Source organism: Ylistrum balloti, unplaced genomic scaffold, assembly GCF_031769215.1.
Source record: "Ylistrum balloti isolate Yb309-2 unplaced genomic scaffold, AGI_CSIRO_Ybal_v1 Utg370240, whole genome shotgun sequence".
Lineage (NCBI taxonomy): Eukaryota > Metazoa > Mollusca > Bivalvia > Pectinida > Pectinidae > Ylistrum > Ylistrum balloti.
The window spans coordinates 550995-575650 of record NW_026782195.1 but is presented as its reverse complement, the minus strand read 5'-3'; the positions used below and the strand labels follow the sequence as shown (position 1 = coordinate 575650).

Here is a 24656-nt window from a genome sequence, read left to right as displayed (position 1 = left end):
CTGACCTACCTTCCCTATCCTGAGATCACTTTCCCTCATGCTGACCTAGCTTCCCTCTCCTCAGCTCACCCTCTCTGATACTGAAGCTACCTACCCTACTCTCAGATCTACAATAATGTAATTTAATTGGCATGCATGCACAAGCTCTGCACCCTGTTGCTTCTTCAGCTTTTCTGCCCTTAATCACATGCCTTAGCCTCAGTATAACACACTTAGAATGACTTAGTAGAAACATGTTATTCAGAAACTAACAGTGTAAAGATATTACAAATATGTCATTTTTATTGTTTTATGTTTCAGTCTTTGCAAGTCACATGATCTATGACATTAGACCAATATCATCATGTCTGTTATCATCATATGGACTTGGATGTCTGTTATGTGCTATATATAGATATATATGATGTCTGTAATGGACTATATATAGATATATATGATGTCTGTTATGGGCTATATATAGATATATATGATGTCTGTTATGGGCTATACATAGATATATATGATGTCTGTTATGGGCTATATATAGATATATATGATGTCTGTTATGGGCTATACATAGATATATATGATGTCTGTTATGGACTATATATAGATATATATGATGTCTGTTATGGGCTATATATAGATATATATGATGTCTGTTATGGGCTATAAATAGATATATATGATGTCTGTTATGGGCTATATATAGATATATATGATGTCTGTTATGGGCTATATATAGATATATATGATGTCTGTTATGGGCTATATATTGATATATATGAGGTCTGTTATGGGCTATATATAGATATATATGATGTCTGTTTTGGGCTATATATAGATATATATATGATGTCTGTTATGGGCTATATAAAGATATATATGATGTCTGTTATGGGCTATATATAGATATATATGATGTCTGTTATGGGCTATATATAGATATATATGATGTCTGTTATGGGCTATATATTGATATATATGAGGTCTGTTATGGGCTATATATAGATATAAATGATGACTTATGGGCTATATATAGATATATATGATGTCTGTTATGGGCTATATATAGATATATATGATGACTTATGGGCTATATATAGATATATATGATGTCTGTTATGGGCTATATATAGATAAATATGATGTCTGTTATTTGCTATATATAGATATATATGATGTCTGTTATGGGATATATACTAATAAATATGATGTCTGTTATGTGCTATATATAGATATATATGATGTCTGTTATGGGCTATACATAGATATGTATGATGTCTGTTATGGGCTATATATAGATATAAATGATGTCTGTTATGGGCTATACATAGATATATATGATGTCTGTTATGGGCTATACATAGATATATATGATGTCTGTTATGGGCGATACATAGATATATATGATGTCTGTTATGGGCTATACATAGATATATATGATGTCTGTTATGGGCTATACATAGATATATATGATGTCTGTTATGGGCTATACATAGATATAAATGATGACTGTTATGGGCTATACATAGATATATATGATGTCTGTTATGGGCTATATATAGATATATATGATGTCTATTATGGGCTATATATAGATATATATGATGTCTGTTATGGGCTATATAAAGATATATATGATGTCTGTTATGGGCTATATATAGATATATATGATGTCTGTTATGGGCTATATAAAGATATATATGATGTCTGTTATGGGCTATATATAGATATCTATGATGTCTGTTATGGGCTATATATAGATATATATGATGTCTGTTATGGGCTATATATAGATATCTATGATGTCTGTTATGGGCTATATATAGATATATATGATGTCTGTTATGGGCTATATATAGATATATATGATGTCTGTTATGGGCTATATATAGATATATATGATGTCTGTTATGGGCTATATCCTGATAAATTTTGGGCTTATGTTGAAATAGTATAAATCAGTATGTGTTTTACCCAAAATGTAACTCAATAAAACGTTGACAGATTTGACCAGAAGAAGTACACGTTCAGGTTCATGTGTCTCCTTCTGTCCTTATGTTGTCCTAGTTTCCTAATCAGTTCTGTTGTTCTAGTGTCAGAATCTGTCATTTCGTTGATTAGTGTTGTACTTTGTCCTTGTGTCGTCCTAGTGTCCCACTATGTCCTTGTGTGTTGTCCTAGTGTCCCACTATCCCCTTTTTTGTCCTAGTGTTCCACTTTGTTCTTATGGTATCCTATTGTGTCTCGTTCTGTTGTCCTAGGACACTTCAAACAATTGTTGTGATCTCTGTATCTTGAGAAGTATTGGATGGATCTTTCCCAAATATCATACATATTTAAGCCTTTGGCCATAGTTGTGTCCTTTTTGATTTTGGGAAAACAAATTGACTGACAGGTGGTCATTTTAGATTTTGACCGTGAAAGCTTGTTATCACTTTTTCTTGAGAAATACTGCATGTATTACATATCATTCCCCTTGCTTCTTATTTGTGTCCTTTTGATTTTGGAACTGATCAGATAAAAAACAAAAACAAAAGCAAATTGCTTACAGGCGACCATCTTTGATTTTATAATTTAAGACTATTATTGCTTTTTCTCAAAAAAAAATTCTCCAATTCATATAAAATTTTAATTTTAATTTTAAATTTAAAAGCAAATAAAAGAAGGCAAAAGATCCAACTAAGAGAACAAGATCCCTTTCAGTCTCTTGTATCTTGATGTTCCATTTTTTCCTTTGGTTGTCCTCCATGTCCGACTCAATTCATTTTTTCCTAATGTCCCACTCTGTCCTGCTATTGTCCTAATTATCGTTTGGGATGTACATTATGTGGTAAAATCTATAGCTGTGTCCATGAACAGTTAATCAGTTTTAAAACTCTGGTTTATGGCTGTGGTAACTCGTTACAGAACTGAGTGTGTTGACAATATTGATGTCACATACTGATACACTAGATAATAGATTTTACCTGAGATTACAGGTAACGCTGTCAAATATTGATGTATAATGCACAAACTGAATCTACCACATGAAAGCAATGTATCATCAATATTGACTGTGTGGGCTGTTCGTCTTCCGATGTAATTTCATTTTTATTTTTTTTTCCACCAATTCCAATTTAAACCATGGAAACAAGTTAATCCTTTAAAAAGCTATATGATATCGGAAAGGAAGCCCCGTTCTGATCAATACGATCCTGTTCAATTTATCAGCATTTAAATTGATATCAAATCGACAATGATGTACTGTTATAGAGTAATCTCATTGGTATTTGATATGGTAAAGGGATATATGATATTATATTATCAAAATTTATATAGAAAGGTTTATAAAATATTCATGTACACACTATACAATATCACTACAAATACTATACAAATACAGTAGTTTATATAGACAATAGTATGTGATAAATCTGGATAGCAGTACATGGTTTATATAGATATTAGTATGTGATAAATCTGGATAGCAGTACATGGTTTATATAGATATTAGTTTGTGATAAATCTGGATAGCAGTACATGGTTTATATAGATGATAGTATGTGATAAATCTGGATAACAGTACATGGTTTATATAGATATTAGTTTGTGATAAATCTGGATAGCAGTACATGGTTTATATAGATGATAGTATGTGATAAATCTGGATAGCAGTACATGGTTTATATAGATGATAGTATGTGATAAATCTGGATAGCAGTACATGGTTTATATTGATATTAGTATGTGATAAATCTGGATAGCAGTACATGGTTTATATAGATGATAGTATGTGATAAATCTGGATAGCAGTACATGGTTTATATAGATGATAGTATGTGATAAATCTGGATAACAGTACATGGTTTATATAGATAATAGTATGTGATAAATATAGATAGCAGTACATGGTTTATATAGATAATTGTACCAAATATAGATGAAAATTATACAAAGTATTAAGTTGTGGCATTCTGATACTTGAGATTCTTAACCTGTCTTTCATATTAAGTATATAAGCAGTATATACTATATCTACTAACTAACAGCTATATATATGATGTACTAACTGTACATGTAGCAATGCTAACTCCAGCTAGATACAAACACGTGTGTGGTACTCTTCCATACAGATGTCAACAGACACAATTAACATGTCCTAATCATATTGGGTATATGTTAACAGCAACTAAATAAATTTAAAAAAAAAACAATTTCATTAATTATGAATTACACGAAAGAAAAGTCCAAGGATTTCTGCGCTTCACTTAAACAGGGAACTGACATTCATTAGCAATATTTCCATCAGGGACGGAAGATCTGGTGATAACCAGCAGTCATCTGTTTACTGTCATTTTATAAAGATATAAAATATCTGCAGTTTTAGATCTTATATCGACTAATTCAGTGTGAAATTCGTTCATTATACTAAAATTTGAATTTATTTATAAGAAGTTAACTATTAGGGTAATTCATTGAAAAAGTATTTTTTAATTAATTTTCAAATTCTTAATTCCTTCTTTAATCATTTGTACTACAATATTTGTATCATTATGATCAAACTTAAGTTCTTTGCATAGATAACCATTCTCTTAATATATGAAAAGCTGGTAATTAAAATCTCTTTTCTTTTTCTTTTTTTTGCAGATCTGACAAGTCGACATCCTGGCCGGGTTAAACATGATTATTCTTCCCCATATCACAACTCCCCCATCCCTAAGATCCCTACAAAGAACAATCCTGACCCTCGTCGTTATGAGTCAATGGATCCTGACCCCCAATTCACCCCTGATGATGGTGTTAATAGTTACTCTCGAGCCCAGCCCTACCAAACACCCCCTCGGGGCCAGAGGGCCCAGTCTCCACCTTCTAGGGAAGATAGAAATTACACAACACCACCACATCGCCAGGATAGGGGGTTGAACAGAAGTCATGACCCTGCTAGTGGGCGTGATAGCGATACTCCAACAGATGGGCATCAACACCGAGGTGGCCAACAGCGGTCACAATCCCCTCCTCAGAGGTCACAATCCCCCCACAGAGTCACCAACCACCGCTCACAATCCCCTGAAAGATCAGTCGAAAATAATCGCTCTAGATCTCCAGCTAGACAGATTCATCAGTCCAGGTCTCCCCCTAGATACACAACTGAAAATGTCCAATTAAAGGATAAACCAAATCAACATCTGGCTAGAATTGATGATGATAATGTTGCTACCCCACCAAAACATTCTGAACACCCCAGGGAAATCCCTACTAAAAAAGAACAAAATAGAACCCCTATTCGTGAGGCAGATAAACCCCAGGTCAAGCAGGGAAGAAAAGTTGCCTCCCCTGTCCATGGTAAAGACCAAACAAATGGCACCAGTCGACCTCTGTCAGCCTCCTGGGGGTCTGACTCACAGAAGTCTCTCTCCCCAGGGGGTGCTCCCCCTCCCAAACAGAAGCCTCAGAAAGAGGCTGTACATGGACCCCCTCTCAGTGCCACTCCTCCTCCTTTGGTAGAATCAAGTCGACCAGTAGCAGCCGCAAACAAGTATGATCCTCGCCTAGAAACCTATACCAACCACACCAATGAGGATTCTGGGATAGCTGGCCTCACTCCAGAGGACCATTACAGAGAAAACCAGGAGGATGTCTTGGAAAGGTAGGTTTAGTATATCACACAGGTGTGATGTCATACAGGTAGGTCTGTTAAACTCATACAGGTGTGATGTCATACAGGTAGGTCTGTTCCAACTCATACAGGTGTGATGTCATACAGGTAGGTCTGTTCCAACTCATACAGGTGTGATGTCATACAGGTAGGACTGTTTCAACTCATACAGGTGTGATGTCATACAGGTAGGTCTGCTAAACTCATCCAGGTGTGATGTCATACAAGTAGGTCTCTTCCAACACATACAGGTGTGATGTCATACATGTAGGTCTGTTAAATTCATCTAGATGTGATGTCATACAGGTAGGTCTGTTAAACTCATACAGGTGTGATGTCATACAGGTAGGTCTGTTCCAACTCATACAGGTGTGATGTCATACAGGTAGGACTGTTTCAACTCATACAGGTGTGATGTCATACAGGTAGGACTGTTAAACTCATACAGGTGTAGTGTCATACAGGTAGGTCTGCTAGACTCATCCAGGTGTGATGTCATACAAGTAGGTCTCTTCCAACACATACAGGTGTGATGTCATACATGTAGGTCTGTTAAATTCATCTAGATGTGATGTCATACAGGTAGGTCTGTTAAACTCATACAGGTGTGATGTCATACAGGTAGGACTGTTCCAACTCATACAGGTGTGATGTCATACAGGTAGGACTGTTAAACTCATACAGGTGTAGTATCATACAGGTAGGTCTGCTAAACTCATCCAGGTGTGATGTCATACAAGTAGGTCTCTTCCAACACATACAGGTGTGATGTCATACATGTAGGTCTGTTAAACTCATCTAGATGTGATGTCATACATGTAGGCCTGTTACAACTCATATAGGTGTGATGTCATAGTCATGTCTGTGAAACTCATACAGGTCTGATGTCATACAGGTAGGCCTGCTACAACTCATACAGGTGTGATGTCATACAGGTAGGTCTGTTCCAACTCATACAGGTGTGATGTCATACAGGTAGGTCTGTTCCAACTCATACAGGTGTGATGTCATACAGGTAGGTCTGTTCCAACTCATACAGGTGTGATGTCATACATGGTTGTGCTTAACTGTTAGTCAACAGTATACACTACCAGGCAAAAAGAAGAATGTTTAGTAGATAATACAAGGACCTGTAATGACCATCCAACTATATACTCTTATTAGAATGTTTAATACTTTGTCAAAATAACAACACTTCAATAAAGTCGTATAAATGTTTGATAGGAGGAAGCGAGAAAGTGGGGAAAAACAACGACGAGATGCGGAGCTACAAAATCGTCTGAAGGCTGACCAAGAGGAACGGCAGCAAAAGGAAAAAGATATCCGCGACAAGGAATGGGAACGTCACGAACAACTGGAAGAAGAACGCAGACGCAAGGACGAGCTGGAGAAACGACAAAGGGAGGAAGAAAAAAGAAGAAAGGAGGAGGAGGATAAACAGAGAGAACTTGATGATGAAGCAAAACGGGAACAGGAAAGAAATTTAGATCGACTTTCAGCTTCAGATGAGGTAAGATACAAAAGTTACAGAGACAACAAGCAACTAGATAGTAATAAATAGATTTTTGTGATTTTAATTAATTTGTTAACAGACATCAACAGTCTGTAAAAATTGATATAATCAGTGGTGAAAAGATGAGGAGGAAGGCCTATTGTTAAGATATTGTGGGAAAGTCTCCAGTCAGTTAAACAAGTTATGGCATTGTGGTTCTTACTGTAATATCACTTGTTTATTTTAATAAGGTTGACAAATTTTCAAATATTGAATTCAGCGTGCACATATTTTGTTGAAATGTTTGAATTGATTTGTTAGAGTGCCAAAGGTAAGATTTTGTCTGGGAGACTTAGCAGTGTGAGTGGTCATCCTGATGGAACGTCCACTCCTAACTCTGTCAAGGTCACTGTCCAGCTTAATGGCAACCGTGTGACAGATGTTAACGTCAACGTGGACAGTGAGGAGGGCAGAAAGTTAGCGTCTTTTGATAGAAATAGCTCAACTGTACGAAGGTCAAACTCACAAACTACAGGATGTCTCACAGACAGAGAAGACAGTGGTATAGACAGAGGTTACCATAGTGATAAAACCACTCCCACATCAAGGTCAGGTCAGGGTCGCCATAATAATACCAGCATACAGGAATCTGACAGCAATGAAAAATTCGCTGAAAACAAAGACAGTAATCATAGGCTTGCCTACCAAAATGATGTTGATGGAACTAGAACAGACCAGGATCATACTCAGGGTCAAGGTCACATAGAACAAGACAAAAGGGTTAATAAAAATGATGATGGACCTCATAATCCCACATCAGAGGATTATCAAAGTCTTTCCAAAAGTCAAAACGAAAGTAACGACAAAGTGCAATATGAACAAGTCCTTCAAGGAGGTAGTGTTGTTGATGAACAGAAAAATCATGAAAATGGCCAAAATGAAACAAAGGTTAAATTGCAAAATGAAGTGAGGGACAGTAAAGATGTAAGTGAGAGTCAGGTTTATAAGGAAAGTTTACCTGATCAAGTCAACAATTTGAGTAAAAATTTGACAGACCAAAGTCAGCAGTCTAGTAACATTGGGGATACTCATCACACAGAGCCAGTGGTGTCAACGTCTGTTGAGGCATCAGTAGAGCCTAAAACAGTGGTGTCAGGGAGTCAGTATGTAGACCAGGGACACGGGGAGATCCCTCAGCCAGTTCTTCAGTCTGGGGCTTTACAGGCACAGAGTGGAAACAGTGGTAGTAGAAAAACACCTTCTCGTGGTAAACACAAAGAAGTGTCCTGGTCTGATGATGTCATAGACAATGAGTCCCCAACCCCTAGTAGGCATAGTAACAGGCTTGACCCAGGGCAACAGTCCAGTAGGGAAGGCAGTCAGCTGGGACGGAGGTCAGATGAGGTTAGGAACATTTTTGTCCCCCAAAAAACCAATCAGGTACGACCAGGGACATATACACGTCCTCAGTCGTCGTTTCAGGGGCCACGTCGTATGTTGTCTGTACAAGCAAACAGTCAAGTTTCTAATGAATCTCCAAGACGTCGCTCACAGGCTCGGGTGTCACAACCAGTTGTTCCCAGGATACACCTAGATTCAGACAGTAGTGTTGACTCACAACAGAATCGACAAGGAACATTCAATGTCGTTCATACCCCATCAGGCTGGCACACACAGAGGGGTTCTAGACGCAGTGTGGTGCCTCCCCAAGATGGCTACCAGACAGATGTCAGTAACCAGGACAGCATTGAACCCCCTCCTGGAGAAAAAGTAATACAGCACATGTGAGGAAGCAGTGTGTCACAACACGTGTGATAAAACAGTGTGTCACAACACGTGTGATAAAACAGTGTGTCACAACACGTGTGATAAAACAGTGTGTCTTGTCACATTTGAGGAAACAGTGTGTCACAACACGTGTGATGAAACAGTGTGTCTTGTCACATGTGAGGAAGCCATGTGTCACAACACGTGTGATAAAACAGTGTGTCTTGTCACATGTGAGGAAGCAGTGTGTCACAACACGTGTGATAAAACAGTGTGTCTTGTCACATGTGAGGAAGCAGTGTGTCACAACACGTGTGATAAAACAGTGTGTCTTGTCACATGTGAGGAAGCAGTGTGTCACAGCACGTGTGATAAAACAGTGTGTCTTGTCACATGTGAGGAAGCCGTGTGTCACAACACATGTGATAAAACAGTGTGTCTTGTCACATGTGAGGAAGCAGTGTTTCACAACACGTGTGATAAAACAGTGTGTCTTTTCACATGTGAGGAAGCAGTAGGTCACTTCACAGTTTGTCAAAGCAGTTTGTGTCACTATCATGTAAATTTATGTGCAACAAGTATTGTCACATCACAAGTTCCAAAGCAATGTGTCTCAAGTGTCAAAGTAGTCATGTCATGTGTGACAAAGTGGGGGTGGGGTAAGGGGCAGTCTGGCCGTGTGTTATGACAAGTGGGTCAACTAGTGAATTTAATTTAGTAGGAAAATATGTTTCTGAGATTCAAAGCTGTAATCATTTTCTTTCTTCTACTGTCTATATCACATTTTGTGAGGTAAATTGTGATTTCAATACGACTGCATTTCGAGTCGGACTCCCGCTGATATTTACTTTGCAGCTGTGTAACTTATTACAGACACCTGTGTAGATAAAGCCCAAGATTTAATAACACAAATTATATATTCCATTAATCCCTGAAAATCAACTTTTTAAAGATCTTATCAAATGTTCCTAATATCTTTTAATATATGCTAATCTGTTATCAGTCTATATTAACTCTCAACAGTTTACATGTTTGCGAAAAGTGTATGTGCCACTCGTTTCTTAAAACCAGCACCAAAACATCAGTAGTTACCCAACTTGTATATGTAATTAGAATATCACAAAATATTTGTACAAAATTTACAACCTTTCCTGGAGTACACCAGGGCTTATATGTATAATAATGACTTATTCAATATGTCTTTTTATTGTAGGAGCTGAACCGTTTCCCTTCTCCTCCACCCCTGAAGATGTCTACCCCTTCATCCTCTAAAGGCCCACGAGAGTCACGTGGGGGTTCAGACACAGAGAGGGGCCAACAAGGGAAAACTGAAAGTAGGTTATAGGACTCTGAGACCTAGGTGAAAGGTCACGGCCTTTCCTTGCTGGGATTAATGACTGACTAAAAGGCTTGCTATGGAGAGTTAGATGCTGACTTATTTAGATGTAGAAGTAGACAATAGATTTGTGTCAGGTGATAGTAAACAATAAAGTAGGTTTGTTGTAGAGTACCTGTAGTATCAGACCTAGAAACGCATGAATATTATTGTGAGTATAACTTAATTGACTTCTGATCCAAAACTTCCTGAACATCAATTAGTAAATGTTGTGAGGGCTGTTAGGATAACTCGGATGGTATACTTGTTTTTAGTAGGCGTATGAACCCCGGCATCAGGTATCAATATTTTAAGGACATTTGCATGAAATATTAATCAGATACGCATACACCTGCAGGACACTTGGGTATAAAACATGTGAACACGTGCACCATTCTCCTTTTTGTTGTTATGGTAATTCTGTTTCACAAGGTCATTGCTTTCATCTCTCTACCAAAATACATCATGCAGATATGGTTACAACATTTGTCTTTTTTCTTGCTAAATTGTACTGAAAATTCAGTCATGTACAAAAAACTAAAGACTGATAAGTATTTTTAGAAGGCACAATAATGGAACAGAATTTCTATATAAAATTCCTTGGTTTTTGGTTTACAAGGGTGTACCAGAGGTGTCCAGCAATATGATTAGGGAAATTCTGATAATACACAGTACCGTAGAAAACAAGTCCCAAACTCATGTTTAAAACATTGAAGAATTCTGAATAATGTTTTCCATATGCTAATTGAAAATTAAGGGTTGATTAATGTTTTCTTAAACAACTAAAAGTGTACAGCTTTCGGAGTTGTTTTTTTTTTTTTTTTTTTTAAAGTTTGGCGTCATCTTTAGAAATCGCTGAAATGTTTTGAAAATCAAATGGTTTTCCTTTATGATAACATCTTTAGATTCCACCACGACTGTGTGAAATCAATGATTGGTAAATATGTTGTTTACTATCTAGTTTGCTGCACATCTGTGGACATACAGGATTGCTAACACTTGCTCTGCTCCCATCTCTAGTAGAAACGGAAAATTCTCATCTCAAACCTCCTTAATTTTATATCAAACACCTCTGTCTCTTTCAGCAATGGGTGGATGATATTAATATTTATTATTTCTTGTATTTCAGATGTCATTGAATAAACGTTTGAAGAGTTATAGGTATCTGTTTAAATGATATGACTTGTGTTACAGAGGAACGGTTGATGCGTGAACTAGAGCTGGCGAGAGAAGCACGGAAAACTACTGAGAAACAGAGAGAGGACTTAGTGAAAAAGGCAAAACTGCTCCAGAACAAGATGCAGAATAGGCGAAACCATGGTATTGATAAAGCTGAAACCCAATCACTCCCACAGTCACCATAGTTGTCACTCTCACAGCCAACATAGTTGTCACTCCCGCAATCAATGTAGTTGTCACTACCTCAACCAGCATAGTTGTCACTTCCTCAACCAGCATAGTTGTCACTCCCTCAACAAACACAATTATAACTACCTCAACCAACATGGTTGTCATTCCCTCAACCAACACAATTATCACTCCCTCAACCAACATGGTTTTCACTCCCTCAACCAACAGTTATCACTACCTCAACCAACACAGTTATCACTCCCTCAACCAACACAATTATCACTACCTCAACCAACATGGTTGTCATTCCCTCAACCAACACAATTATCACTACCTCAACCAACATGGTTTTCACTCCCTCAACCAACACAATTATCACTACTTCAACCAACATGCTTGTCACTCCCTCAACCAACAGTTATCACTACCTCAACCAGCATAGTTATCACTCCCTCAACCAACAGTTATCACTACCTCAACCAACACAGTTATCACTCCCTCAACCAACACAATTATCACTACCTCAACCAACATGGTTGTCACTCCCTCAACCAACACAGTTATCACTCCCTCAACCAACATGGTTGTCACTCCCTCAACCAACAGTTATCACTCCCTCAACCAACATGGTTGTCACTCCCTCAACCAACACAATTATCACTACCTCAACCAACATGATTTTCACTCCATTACTGAAAAAGTAGACCCCATTAGTTGTACTAGGGATAGAAACAGAGGTGCTGTACAGTAGTGGATTATAATAAAAGGGAAATAACTCCTACTGTAAGTTCATTATATAGATAAATTGTGTCCCAATAGCTGTTGCAGAAGACACCTAGGACCACTGATAGGACACTTACTCATTAATAAGTACATAATGTATGTTTTTTTTTGTTTGAAATTTAGCACGTGATTTGTGGAAGAAGAGATATTTTGAAGAAAAGAAGCGTACATCTCCTCTAGAAGAACAGTGTAACCGTCTACGACACGAGCTTGAGATTATTCACCGGAAACTGATGAATACGTTGGAGGGCCCTGCAAAGGACAAGTCAACACAGCGTATGGGTGACCTCAAACCCTCATTACAGGTTGGTCAATACAGGGCCTCGTATGATCCCTACAATTCCTACCAGCCATACAAGGAATTAGCACCACCAATTCACTACCCGAGAATTTCCAGACAACTCACTGGAGAATTTCATCCCCCAATGAGTCTCTACACTTATCGAAACGATAAAAAGCTTTCCAAACCTCCACCCAGCTATGCATCTAAATATGAGACACGTCATTATCGTTCACCAGCCGAGCAAATCTATAGTACTGACAGGTCAACCAGTTACTATGTTAACCCTAAATCTGCTTTGTATACACCCTCCAACACCGGATCTAGTATACAGTCAACCCCTAAAGAGTCCTCTTTTGTGTCCCCTTTGGGATCCCCTAAACGGATTCGGTATGGATATAACGGCAGTGCCTATATGTCACCTGCAGGTGGTCGTAGGAGGAGTGCACTTGCTTCTACAGGACATTCGAGTAGATCTTCTGGCAAAAGTGTTCAGTTTGTTGAGCGTGTGTATTATATCTGAATTTAAATAGTACTTCATGATCTTAAGTTGGGAATCATATCCTAGGGTTGGAATCCTGAGGGAGAATCATATCCTAGGGTTGGAATCCTGAGTGAGAATCATATCCTAGGGTTGGAATCCTGAGTGAGAATCATATCCTAGGGTTGGAATCCTGAGTGAGAATCATATCCTAGGGTTGGAATCCTGAGTGAGAATCATATCCTAGGGTTGGAATCCTGAGTGAGAATCATATCCTAGGGTTGGAATCCTGAGTGAGAATCATATCCTAGGGTTGGAATCCTGAGGGAGAATCAAATCCTAGGGTTGGAATCCTAAGTAAAAATCATATCCTAGAGTAGGATTCCTGAGTGCGAATCAAATCCTAGGGTGGATACCCTTAACTTACATCCCAGAGTAGGAATCCAGTTGGATTTAAGCAAGTCTGGAAACTGAAGGCATGTTTACTGTGATTCCGCGTACAGAAACTGCATGGTCAAAGTCTTGTATGTATGTAGGATTGAGAGGTGGAGAGGATGGGGATAGGAAATAAACTCATCCCAATAATGGTGATTCATGTCAGAATTTTCTTATGCACCAGACTCATTAATGAGAAAATTTGACAAAGTCTCAGATAACATGTGTTTTTTTACCTTCGATCAATAGAAATGATATGTGACTTAACATAATTCTTTATTTATTTGTTTATTAACTTATCTACTTCTTCATGAAAATAAAAGTGATTAAGTAGTTTCTGCTATATAATAGATATGTGAAAAATATGGGACATCAATATGAAGAATTTTCTGGGCTAAAACTGTTCTTCTTTACCAGTTATAGTCAAACATTCACTCAGATTGGTAAGAAATATGTTTGAAGGAGACAGCTATCTTGAATATATTTAAAATGAAGCCTGTTTTATGATACATACGTTATATGATAAGTACTCGTTTTAATTCAGTCTTTTTGAAATCAGTTGCTCAATTATTTTCAAGAAAATGTGATTTTAAAAGATATGAGATTAACATTTTAAACTGTATTGATATCACAACATCATCATGGTGTGTATTGACTATTGAATAATCAATTTCACACTTTTGCCCTTCCTTGTGGGCAAAAATACAATTTCATGTATTCGCAATATCGGTTTTGAAATTTGGACAAAGCGATACAGGTGAGGCATAATAACCCTTAAATCTAATGTATAATGGGGTGCTATGTTTTTATTTTCTACTTGCACTTAAGAAAATGGAAATGCTAGTTTGAGGTGTTATTGAAATCCTGTTTTGTATTTTAAGTAAATATATCAGTAGATTGCTGGGCCATCAATGCATTACCGGACAGGTTGTTTCAATCTTTACTGTCAGAATATCAACATATTCAGCTTGAAATGTCATTTCTTTTATTGGACTTCCAAACGACAAGCTTTTCACTGATTAGATTTTAGGGTTGGAACTATTTCATTGTTAAGGCATGATACATGTTTTACAAACAGCCATCAGTAATTACAGCATAAAAATCTTTCTGCTTATCACAAGAAAAAGACATGACACTATTTTAAATGGATATTAATCAGTACTGAAGTTGTGTGTGATGTTTTATTTATAATTGTGTTGCAAATGTTTTTGTTTATTTGAACTCCATATGCAAATCAGATTTGCTCTTTGCTGAAGTAGGTTACAAAGTACACACAAAACTTTGTTAGTTTGCCATTGGCTGAAATTCGACCCTGAGGTCACCATAGAAACGGCTTGCCTGCTGATCAAATTGATTTAGTGATATTTTAAGGTGAAAAGTAGTTCTCAGTTTATAAATAGATTTAGGTAAGAAAACATTTACTTATTGTTGATGACAGAATTGCCTTCTTGTTATTAATAATTTATGTGACAAACATCTGTTATGATTTTTATCGAAACCTTATACTGTACATGAAGCATTTGAATTTTATTTAATTAATGTTTATACAAATGAAAATCTACATTTTTTTCTAATTTTTTTTTTTTTTTTTCAATTTTCCTCCTATGCAGTTTACATGTATAGTGATAATCACCGGAAATCAAAATGCAAATAGTTTGAGCATTTTGCAATATTGAGTTGTATTGTATTGTCTTGTTAGTATGACAGAAACAAAGCAAAAGATCTGTGATAAAAAAAAAATATGTTGCCAAATATTTGTAAACATCTTACATGTATTTTGTGAAAATTGAGATGTTGAATTCCATTGTAGTCATATCGTTGTTTTCTTATGAATAAATCTTTCACATTTTGCTTCATATTGTGTGTTTTGTGACCCACAGAGTAATTATAAGATACAGGCAGCACGACTCATGCATGAAATCGAAGACATTCGACGTCGCCTTGAAAATGCCAAGATGAAACTAACAGCAGAAATGAAGGTATGTCACCTGACTGAAGTCACTCAAATCCTTGCTCTCCTTCACACAAACTGTATCCTGATTAAATGCACGTTCCTCCGCTCTAGCCAATCACAAAATTTGTTACAAAATCATTTGGCTATAATTTATGTAGGCATGCTCTTACTTAAGCACCCTAACCTACTAACCAACTTTCTTCTCTCAAACCTCAGCTCGCGGCGAGACAGAATGAGGTTTTAGAGGAGAACGACCTCACTACTATTCTTGTCTGCATTTGAGATACTAAAAGTATTCTTAATATATAATCAACACTACAGTGCTGCCACAGGCAAGGTTTTATACCCGTCGTACAATTTGATAATATACAGCACATGAACATGTACTAGATATAAAACCTTTCTTGTTGGCAGGACTGTTGGTACAGAATTTAGCACCAGACTAAAACACACAAGCCTTTACCATCACAATTTTTTGACAAAATTCTTTGTGAATAACAAGTCATTATGATTTTTCATTTTTCATTTGAAAATTATGAAAAAAAAATTTAAAGTTTAACAGACTTTTTCATTTTTCATTTGAAAATTATGAAAAAAAATTTTAAAGTTTATGTTAAACTGACATCTATAATGTACATGTTTTTAAGATTGGCGAGTACATTTATTGGTTCCATGGTTATTAGTCAAATGGTGAGAAATTGAACTTTTTGTGGCTTCTAATGCAACCTACAAAGTTAACCTAATGGGCTCGACAAGTCGTCTCAAATATTTCGACTATTAATAACAAAACAGATCATCTGTATGTTGCTATATTTTTCCACTTGAATCTGGCAGCCATTGTCCTAGTAATTCTTTTTCTAGACCGCTGTGTAATATTTTGTCGAGGTAAATATTACATAAGACAACATCTAGATACAGAGGCTGTACTGGTGTTGTATCGCAGCTTGTTGGTGGGGGAAATTAGGACATAACTACTATTTTGAAGTTTTCAAATCCTTTAAAACTTGGTTTGGGGTCGGAGATCTTTGTCAAATTGAGCAAAAATTCTCTTTGAAAATTTAATTTCCTTTTTTATTAAACCAAAATACATTTCATGAGGTATCTCAAACCTATTACACTTTGCTTTATGCTGCTCTTTCTTCACTGAATTCTATTAGTTATCTAAACATAGTCTGTACAGTGGCTACTTAAAGGAACTTTTGGACACAATTGGGATCTTTTCTACATTAATTTTCTCTGATTTCCTGATGGTGTCGATCTTAAAATGTAGATATTGCCCGTCTAAATATTAACCTGTCTAAATTATTGACTTGTTTTTTTTACCTGAAGAAAAGTTATGTCTGAGGTGACTTGTGGAGCCTGCTGCTGGAAATTTGGTTGTTTTTATCATACCTTAGAAAAGCTACTTCATTGATGCTTAATAAAACAGATTTTAGTCATTTTTGAATGCTGCTAATCTGTTTACCAAAATCAATTAATTCTAAAAATGATTGAGGAATACCTGTTTGGGTTCTATTTTGAGTTGTGAAATAAATCTTATTTGCTTTATAGATTTTCTTTAATTTGATTTTTATCGAAATATTTACATTTATAATTTTTAAGAAGCTTCAATAATTGCAATGGTGCAGTATGTTAGATATGAATGTACCAGAATTCATGCTAAACATGGTGTTAATTTTAAAAGGCTGGTCACAGAGGTTTAGATCTATATTTGCAAATTTTTATACAAGACTCGTAGATCTGCCACTGGGAAAAAATGAAAGGTCAAAAACTATGACAGAACAATAAAATGATTTACATATATATTTTTTAGTTGAAGAACAACAAAGTACAATTCTAATGGAACATTCATGAAATGATATTAAGGAATTTAATTCTACTTTTACGCAAGATAATCTATGTTCCTATCAAACCAACAGAGATCAATCAATTTTACAACGGATATGTAAGAGAAAGGCTTTGGATATCAGCGTAATGGTAATGTGCTTGTGTCGTAGTCTGTGAATACAGTACTTTATATCTCTCTTCTGTTTCTACTCAAATTCAAAATCTCTCTTTTTTTTCATTTCTTAGTTAATCTATTGACACAATTTTCAATCAATAATATTGATTGATTGCTGTTCTTAAAAAAAAAAGAAGAAAGAATTTAAAAAAAAAAAAAATAGGAAATAAATTTGAATGTACTGACCAGTTCTTTAACTTCCATTTCGAAACAATTCCTTCCTGAGATCAACAAGTAGCTTTTTTTGTTTGCTATATTGTTAATGTTCATGTAAATGTTTAATGTCTAATTGTTGTGTAAAATAACAATGGAGTTGTGGTACCTGTCTTTTAGAATAAGGTGGGTGTGGCTATAACCACCTTTTATGATAAAGTGGGTGTGGCTGTATATATATTTTATGATAAGGTGGGTGTGGCTATGTCTACTTTTTATAATAAAGTGGGTGTGGCTATGTCTACATTTTATAATAAAGTGGGTGTGGCTATGTCTACCTTTTATAATTAGGAGAGTATAGCTGTATCTACCTTTTTGTAGGGTGTGGCTGTATCTACCTTTTTATAGGATGTGGTTGTGTCTACCTTTTATAATCAGGCTAGCATGTCCATCTGGGTATGGACACTAGGTGTGTTTACTAACAATGTTGGTGTGGGGGTGCCTGCTAGGCCAGTAGATGTGTTGTGGTCCTTTAGTCCTGACTGAACAGTACAGCCTTACAGTATTACGCTCTGTGTCTCATATATTTAACTCATATATAACTCACTCACCCAGGATGTAGTACTTAGAAAAATTTTGAATTTTTTCCTTTTTATCTTTTGCATGGAAAATTGATAGATTTGCGATGTTTGGAATGGCTTAGAATTTAGAATGTTTATAGTAATTTTAAAAGACCAAAAACTGAAAAATATCAGAGACTCAGTCAGGTGGCCATACTTAGGTTTGGGCTGTTCAGTGTAAGGAGGACAAATGCTCCACAATACAAAAGTGTACATTATGTAATATTGATATGTAAGGAGGGTTTATTGAATCCAAACCCTTAAAAATACCTGATATCGAACAATACATTATACTGGTGCATTCCAACTACACTGTACTAGTATAATGTGTATTACAGCAGGAGTATTGTATCACAATGTACTAGTATAATGTGTATTACAGCTTGAGTATTGTATTACAATGTACTAGTATAATGTGTTACAGCAGGAGTATTGTATTACAATGTACTAGTATAATGTGTATTACAGCAGGAGTATTGTATTACAATGTACTAGTATAATGTGTATTACAGCAGGAGTATTGTATTACAATGTACTAGTATAATGTGTATTACAGCTTGAGTATTGTATTACAATGTACTAGTATAATGTGTTACAGCAGGAGTATTGTATTACAATGTACTAGTATAATGTGTATTACAGCAGGAGTATTGTATTACAATGTACTAGTATAATGTGTATTACAGCAGGAGTATTGTATTACAATGTACTAGTATAATGTGTATTACAGCTTGAGTATTGTATTACAATGTACTAGTATAATGTGTATTACAGCAGGAGTATTGTATCACAATGTACTAGTAAATGTATTACAGCAGGAATATTGTATCACAATGTACTAGTATAATGTATTACAGCAGGAGTATTGTATTACAATGTACTAGCATAATGTATATTACAGCTTGAGTATTGTATTACACTGTACTAGTATAATGTGTTACAGCTTGAGTATTGTATCACAATGTACTAGTATAATGTGTATTACAGCAGGAGTATTGTATTACAATGTACTAGTATGTGTATTACAGCTTGTGTATTGTATTACAATGTACTAGTATGTGTATTACAGCTTGAGTATTGTATTACAATGTACTAGTATAATGTGTATTACAGCTTGAGTATTGTATTACAATGTACTAGTATAATGTGTTACAGCAGGAGTATTGTATTACAATGTACTAGTATAATGTGTATTACAGCAGGAGTATTGTATTACAATGTACTAGTATAATGTGTATTACAGCTTGAGTATTGTATTACACTGTACTAGTATAATGTGTATTACAGTGGGAGTATTGTATTACAATGTACTAGTATAATGTGTATTACAGCAGGAGTATTGTATTACAATGTACTAGTATAATGTGTATTACAGCTTGTATTACAATGTACTAGTATAATGTGTATTACAGCAGTATTACAATGTATTACAATAGTATAATGTGTATTACAGCTTGAGTATTGTATTACAATGTACTAGTATAATGTGTATTACAGCAGGAGTATTGTATTACAATGTACTAGTATAATGTGTATTACAGCTTGAGTATTGTATTACACTGTACTAGTATAATGTGTATTACAGCAGGAGTATTGTATTACAATGTACTAGTATAATGTGTATTAAAGCAGGAGTATTGTATTACAATGTACTAGTATAATGTGTATTACAGCTTGAGTATTGTATTACAATGTACTAGTATAATGTGTATTACAGCAGGAGTATTGTATTACAATGTACTAGTATGTGTATTACAGCTTGAGTATTGTATTACAATGTACTAGTATAATGTGTATTACAGCTTGAGTGTTGTATTACAATGTACTAGTATAATGTGTATTACAGCTTGAGTATTGTATTACAATGTACTAGTATAATGTGTATTACAGCTTGAGTATTGTATTACAATGTACTAGTATAATGTGTATTACAGCTGGGAGTATTGTATTACAATGTACTAGTATAATGTGTTTACAGCTTGAGTATTGTATTACAATGTACTAGTATAATGTGTATTACAGCAGGAGTATTGTATTACAATGTACTAGTATAATGTGTATTAAAGCAGGAGTATTGTATTACAATGTACTAGTATAATGTGTATTAAAGCAGGAGTATTGTATTACAATGTACTAGTATAATGTGTATTAAAGCAGGAGTATTGTATTACAATGTACTAGTATACTTCATATCACAACTAAAATTAATTATTACATTGTACTGGTATGCAATGTGTTCTATCTTATATGATGTATATATTGTATATATAGTATAATAGTGTACTAGTATGCTTTGTACAACAATGTATTATTTATTGTGTACTAGTATACATTATACAATATATTGTAATATGAATTTAAGTGTACTAGTATACTGTCATCTAAATATGATTGGTAACCCAGAAGATTTTTATCTTGAAGACAACAAGACCTTCAAATGAAAATCTATTGCCTTCCGTGACTGCACAATGTTGTCAACAAATACTGGAAAGCCATACCAGTAGTATAGCACTTAGCAACACTTGTATTTAATGTCCATGTCCCTTCGTTGTTGTTTTATCTAGCTACGCAACCAGGCTGAGACAGAGCTGAGAGCAATGAGGGCAGAACTTATACAGAAAAAGATCAATCGTACATTGACACGTCACCAACAATACCCATCAGCGATCTCTGTATCTGACCCGTACCTTAACCATACAGCCATCACTCCTCGCTCCTAAAACCAGTTTCCAGGTGTAAACGGAGTATCTAGCAGGAAGGAAATAAGATTATATGGTCAACATTCAATGATATATCAATATATTTCTGTCGCTTAATAGATTCAGGGAGAAAAATAAAAAATGTTGCCGAATTTGTGTATATAATGACTGAATGATCTTATGAATACTCATGGAGGTCACGGGAAGAAGGATGGATAACGGAGTTCCGCACCGGGCCGGAAACATGATAAACCAGAGGCCTTCTCATTATGATTATACTGCTGGTAAATTAAGCATCTTAGATACGAGTTTAATATTGCTGTTAAAATGATTATGTGGGGGAAATTGTTTCTTGTAACAGAAGTCGTAGATAGGCTTATAAATTATTTTTAATCAAAGAAAAGAGACATTTTGCTTCTGTGGGTCAGCAGATCTATATTCTGTGAACTCTTCTAGTTCCTGTACAAGGATTTTGTAGTTAGTATGTTACATCGTTTATTTATACGCTGGGAGATTTCAGTATTTACTTGTTAAAAGTCTTCGTAGATTTCTGATGTAGGAACAGTCTCTTAAATGATACAATGGTGCTTATATTTACTCCAGAACACAACAGGTAGTCTGTTTTATCAAATATAAGTAAACGTTGGATTGTCGTAAAACAACATCTGTATCTTAGTTATCATACAAGTATTGTTTTTTTTTTTTTTTGTCATTTAAAATCAGTTTGCCTCCTCTTTGTGATAGCAAACTATTGAGATCTGGGACTGTTGTTTGCAGCATGTCTAAGATTTAACAGAATTTATTTGTTAGAAATTATCACAACAAAGGATAAAAGACATGTACATTAAAGAGCACATTCCCAGAGTAGCTTTAACTTGTTTTGTTGAGGTCTATTGTGATGAGTGACTGTCATTTGTACATAAACCCAGTTCTGAAGAGAAATATGTTGTCAATCATACTCAAAATATAATGTAATCACGAAGATTATAAATAGACTCAACAAAGAAAAATTATAAATACTACGTAGATCATATAACAAATTTTGAAAGAGCATATTTACAGTTGGGGAAACTTACATACAACATACAAGCTGAAGGAATATACATACAGGCTGGGGAAACTTACATACGACATACGAGTTGAAGGAACATATATACAGGTTGGGGAAACTTACATACGACATACGAGTTGAAGGAACATATATACAGGCTGGGGAAACTTACATACAACATACAAGCTGAAGGAACATATATACAGGCTGGGGAAACTTACATACGACATACAAGCTGAAGGAACATACATACAGGCTGGGGAAACTTACATACAACATACAAGCTGAAGGAACATACATACAGGCTGGGGAAACTTACATACAACATACAAGCTGAAGGAACATATATACAGGCTGGGGAAACTTACATATAACATACAAGCTGAAGGAACATATATACAGACTGGGGAAACTTACATACAACATACAAGCTGAAGGAACATACATACAGGCTGGGGAAACTTACATACAACATACAAGCTGAAGGAACATATACACAGGCTGGGGAAACTTACATACAACATACAAGCTGAAGGAACATATATACAGGCTGGGGAAACTTACATACAACATACGAGTTGAAGGAACATATAGACAGGCTGGGGAAACTTACATACAACATACAAGCTGAAGGAACATATATACAGACTGGGGAAACTTACATACAACATACAAGCTGAAGGAACATATACACAGGCTGGGGAAACTTATATACAACATACGAGTTGAAGGAACATATAGACAGGCTGGGGAAACTTACAACATACAAGCTGAACAAACATATGAAGACAACTGAACATACATCATACACCGCTCGTCCGCTGAAAGTGGACTTAAAATCCTTTACATAAATAGATGAAATCATACAAGATGGTTAAACGCATGGGTTAGTTAAAGTAGAAAATATTTGGAGTATGTACAAGTCCGACTCGGAACAGTGTCAGATATTTTGTAGGGATTTGTACATTAAAGCTTTTGTGTTAGAAATACAAACAGACCTATTTATTATCCTTATATATATATATATATATTTTATTGTAGTAAAATGTTATGCTACATGAAAAGCCGCTGTGATAAAGTGTACATAATTTGAAGTTTGTAGAAAACCTCACATCGTTATATTCATATGACTTTTTACATGGTCTTTGTTCCCAATAATCTATTGTGTTGTAAACCTATATGTGATTTACACTTAAAACCAATCTTAGTTTGAAGCAGTTCCTCAATTTATCATTTGACTGTGTAGTGTGATTTTAATTTACTTGTATATGTATTATTTCACAGAAACATTAAGCAAATTTTCCAGCAATAGTTTCTGCATTAAATGTTTTCATTATAGTACAAAATTCATGTCATTTATACACATAAATATATATATATATAATTATGAAGGATATTTCTAAGAAAGAGTTGCTTTATCAATCTAATTACACTTTAGTATCCGTCATTAATGTCGGTCTGACCAATGTTCAACTCCAGTGAATTATCAGTGATGACTTTTTTCATTATGGCATTTTTAGAAATCAGTATTAGTTCTACATCATTATATGGTTGGTCTTTCTTATACACAAACTACACCGTTCTATGTTATCAAATCTAGACTATTTGTAATGATCCATGAAATTTTTGGGAAATACTAATCTTAAGATTTTAAAGATAAAATATTTCATATCTAGTTTTTTTTCTAGTCACAAGTATATGTGGTACCACTAATTTTAAACTGAAAAGATGGTATGGCATTTATTTCAGATAAATGCTTAGTATCACAAGTAACGGTAAATCACACGACAGGTGATACTGGTACTACATGTATTATTAAAAGTTTTTTTTTTTTTAAACAGATATATTTTTATACTGCTGCTACTGTTATTTTTTTCAGAGATATAATTTATACAGTTGTGTTGTTTTTCTTTGTTGTACACTCTGTCAAGAAGTACATTGTACAACCATTGTACAGACAGTGCCTATGACATTTCTATTTTTCTTCATTCATGCAAGGATCTGCTGTGCCTTTTAAGGGTGGTCTCCCCTTAAAAATATTTTCTTTGTTCATTCAAGGATCTACTTTGCCTGTTAGCAGTTGTGATGTTCGGATTATTGATTCTACTATTTATGAAAGATAGATATTATTTAAATATGATAACATCTGAATAAATTGGAAATAAAATAAAATTGTCTTCCTTATTGCTCTTTACTTACCAGTAACAACACTGATCATTATCAAATTGGATTGTCTACGCTTTGTAAATGTCCATGAACACCCGGCATAAGACATATTCTATAGGCAGTATGAAAACCAGAACACAAGGCGTAGGACTTATTTTATTGGCAGTAAAAAACAAACAAACAAACAAACAAACAATAGGCAGTTTAAAAAAAACCTTGTGTAGGATTTATTTCATAGTAAAACAATTAGCACACCTTATGTAGGACTTACTCAATAAGCAACATAACATAACTAGAACATTCAACAAAGGGTCTAGCTATTATATACTAAACAAATCGTATTTGACAAAAATGTTTTAAAAAATAATAACTTTACACAATGTAAATTTATTTCATAAAAATGATTATAAACTTTTTTACCATTCTGT

At 35.0% G+C, this 24656-nt stretch overlaps 1 protein-coding gene across 1 annotated transcript in view; it reads left to right on the top strand.

Annotated features, from left to right (window-relative positions):
* LOC132552212 (zinc finger CCCH domain-containing protein 13-like) overlaps positions 1–21032 on the top strand; it is a 68674-nt gene extending 47642 nt beyond the window's left edge. Inside the window, exons 6-13 of the mRNA XM_060216361.1 lie at positions 4612–5611; positions 6845–7130; positions 7434–8882; positions 10093–10213; positions 11449–11574; positions 12511–12692; positions 15464–15562; positions 20877–21032. Coding sequence (XP_060072344.1) covers positions 4612–5611; positions 6845–7130; positions 7434–8882; positions 10093–10213; positions 11449–11574; positions 12511–12692; positions 15464–15562; positions 20877–21032 — 3419 coding nt within the window. The remainder of the gene's footprint in view (positions 1–4611; positions 5612–6844; positions 7131–7433; positions 8883–10092; positions 10214–11448; positions 11575–12510; positions 12693–15463; positions 15563–20876) is intronic.
* Positions 21033–24656: the final 3624 nt, after the last annotated feature.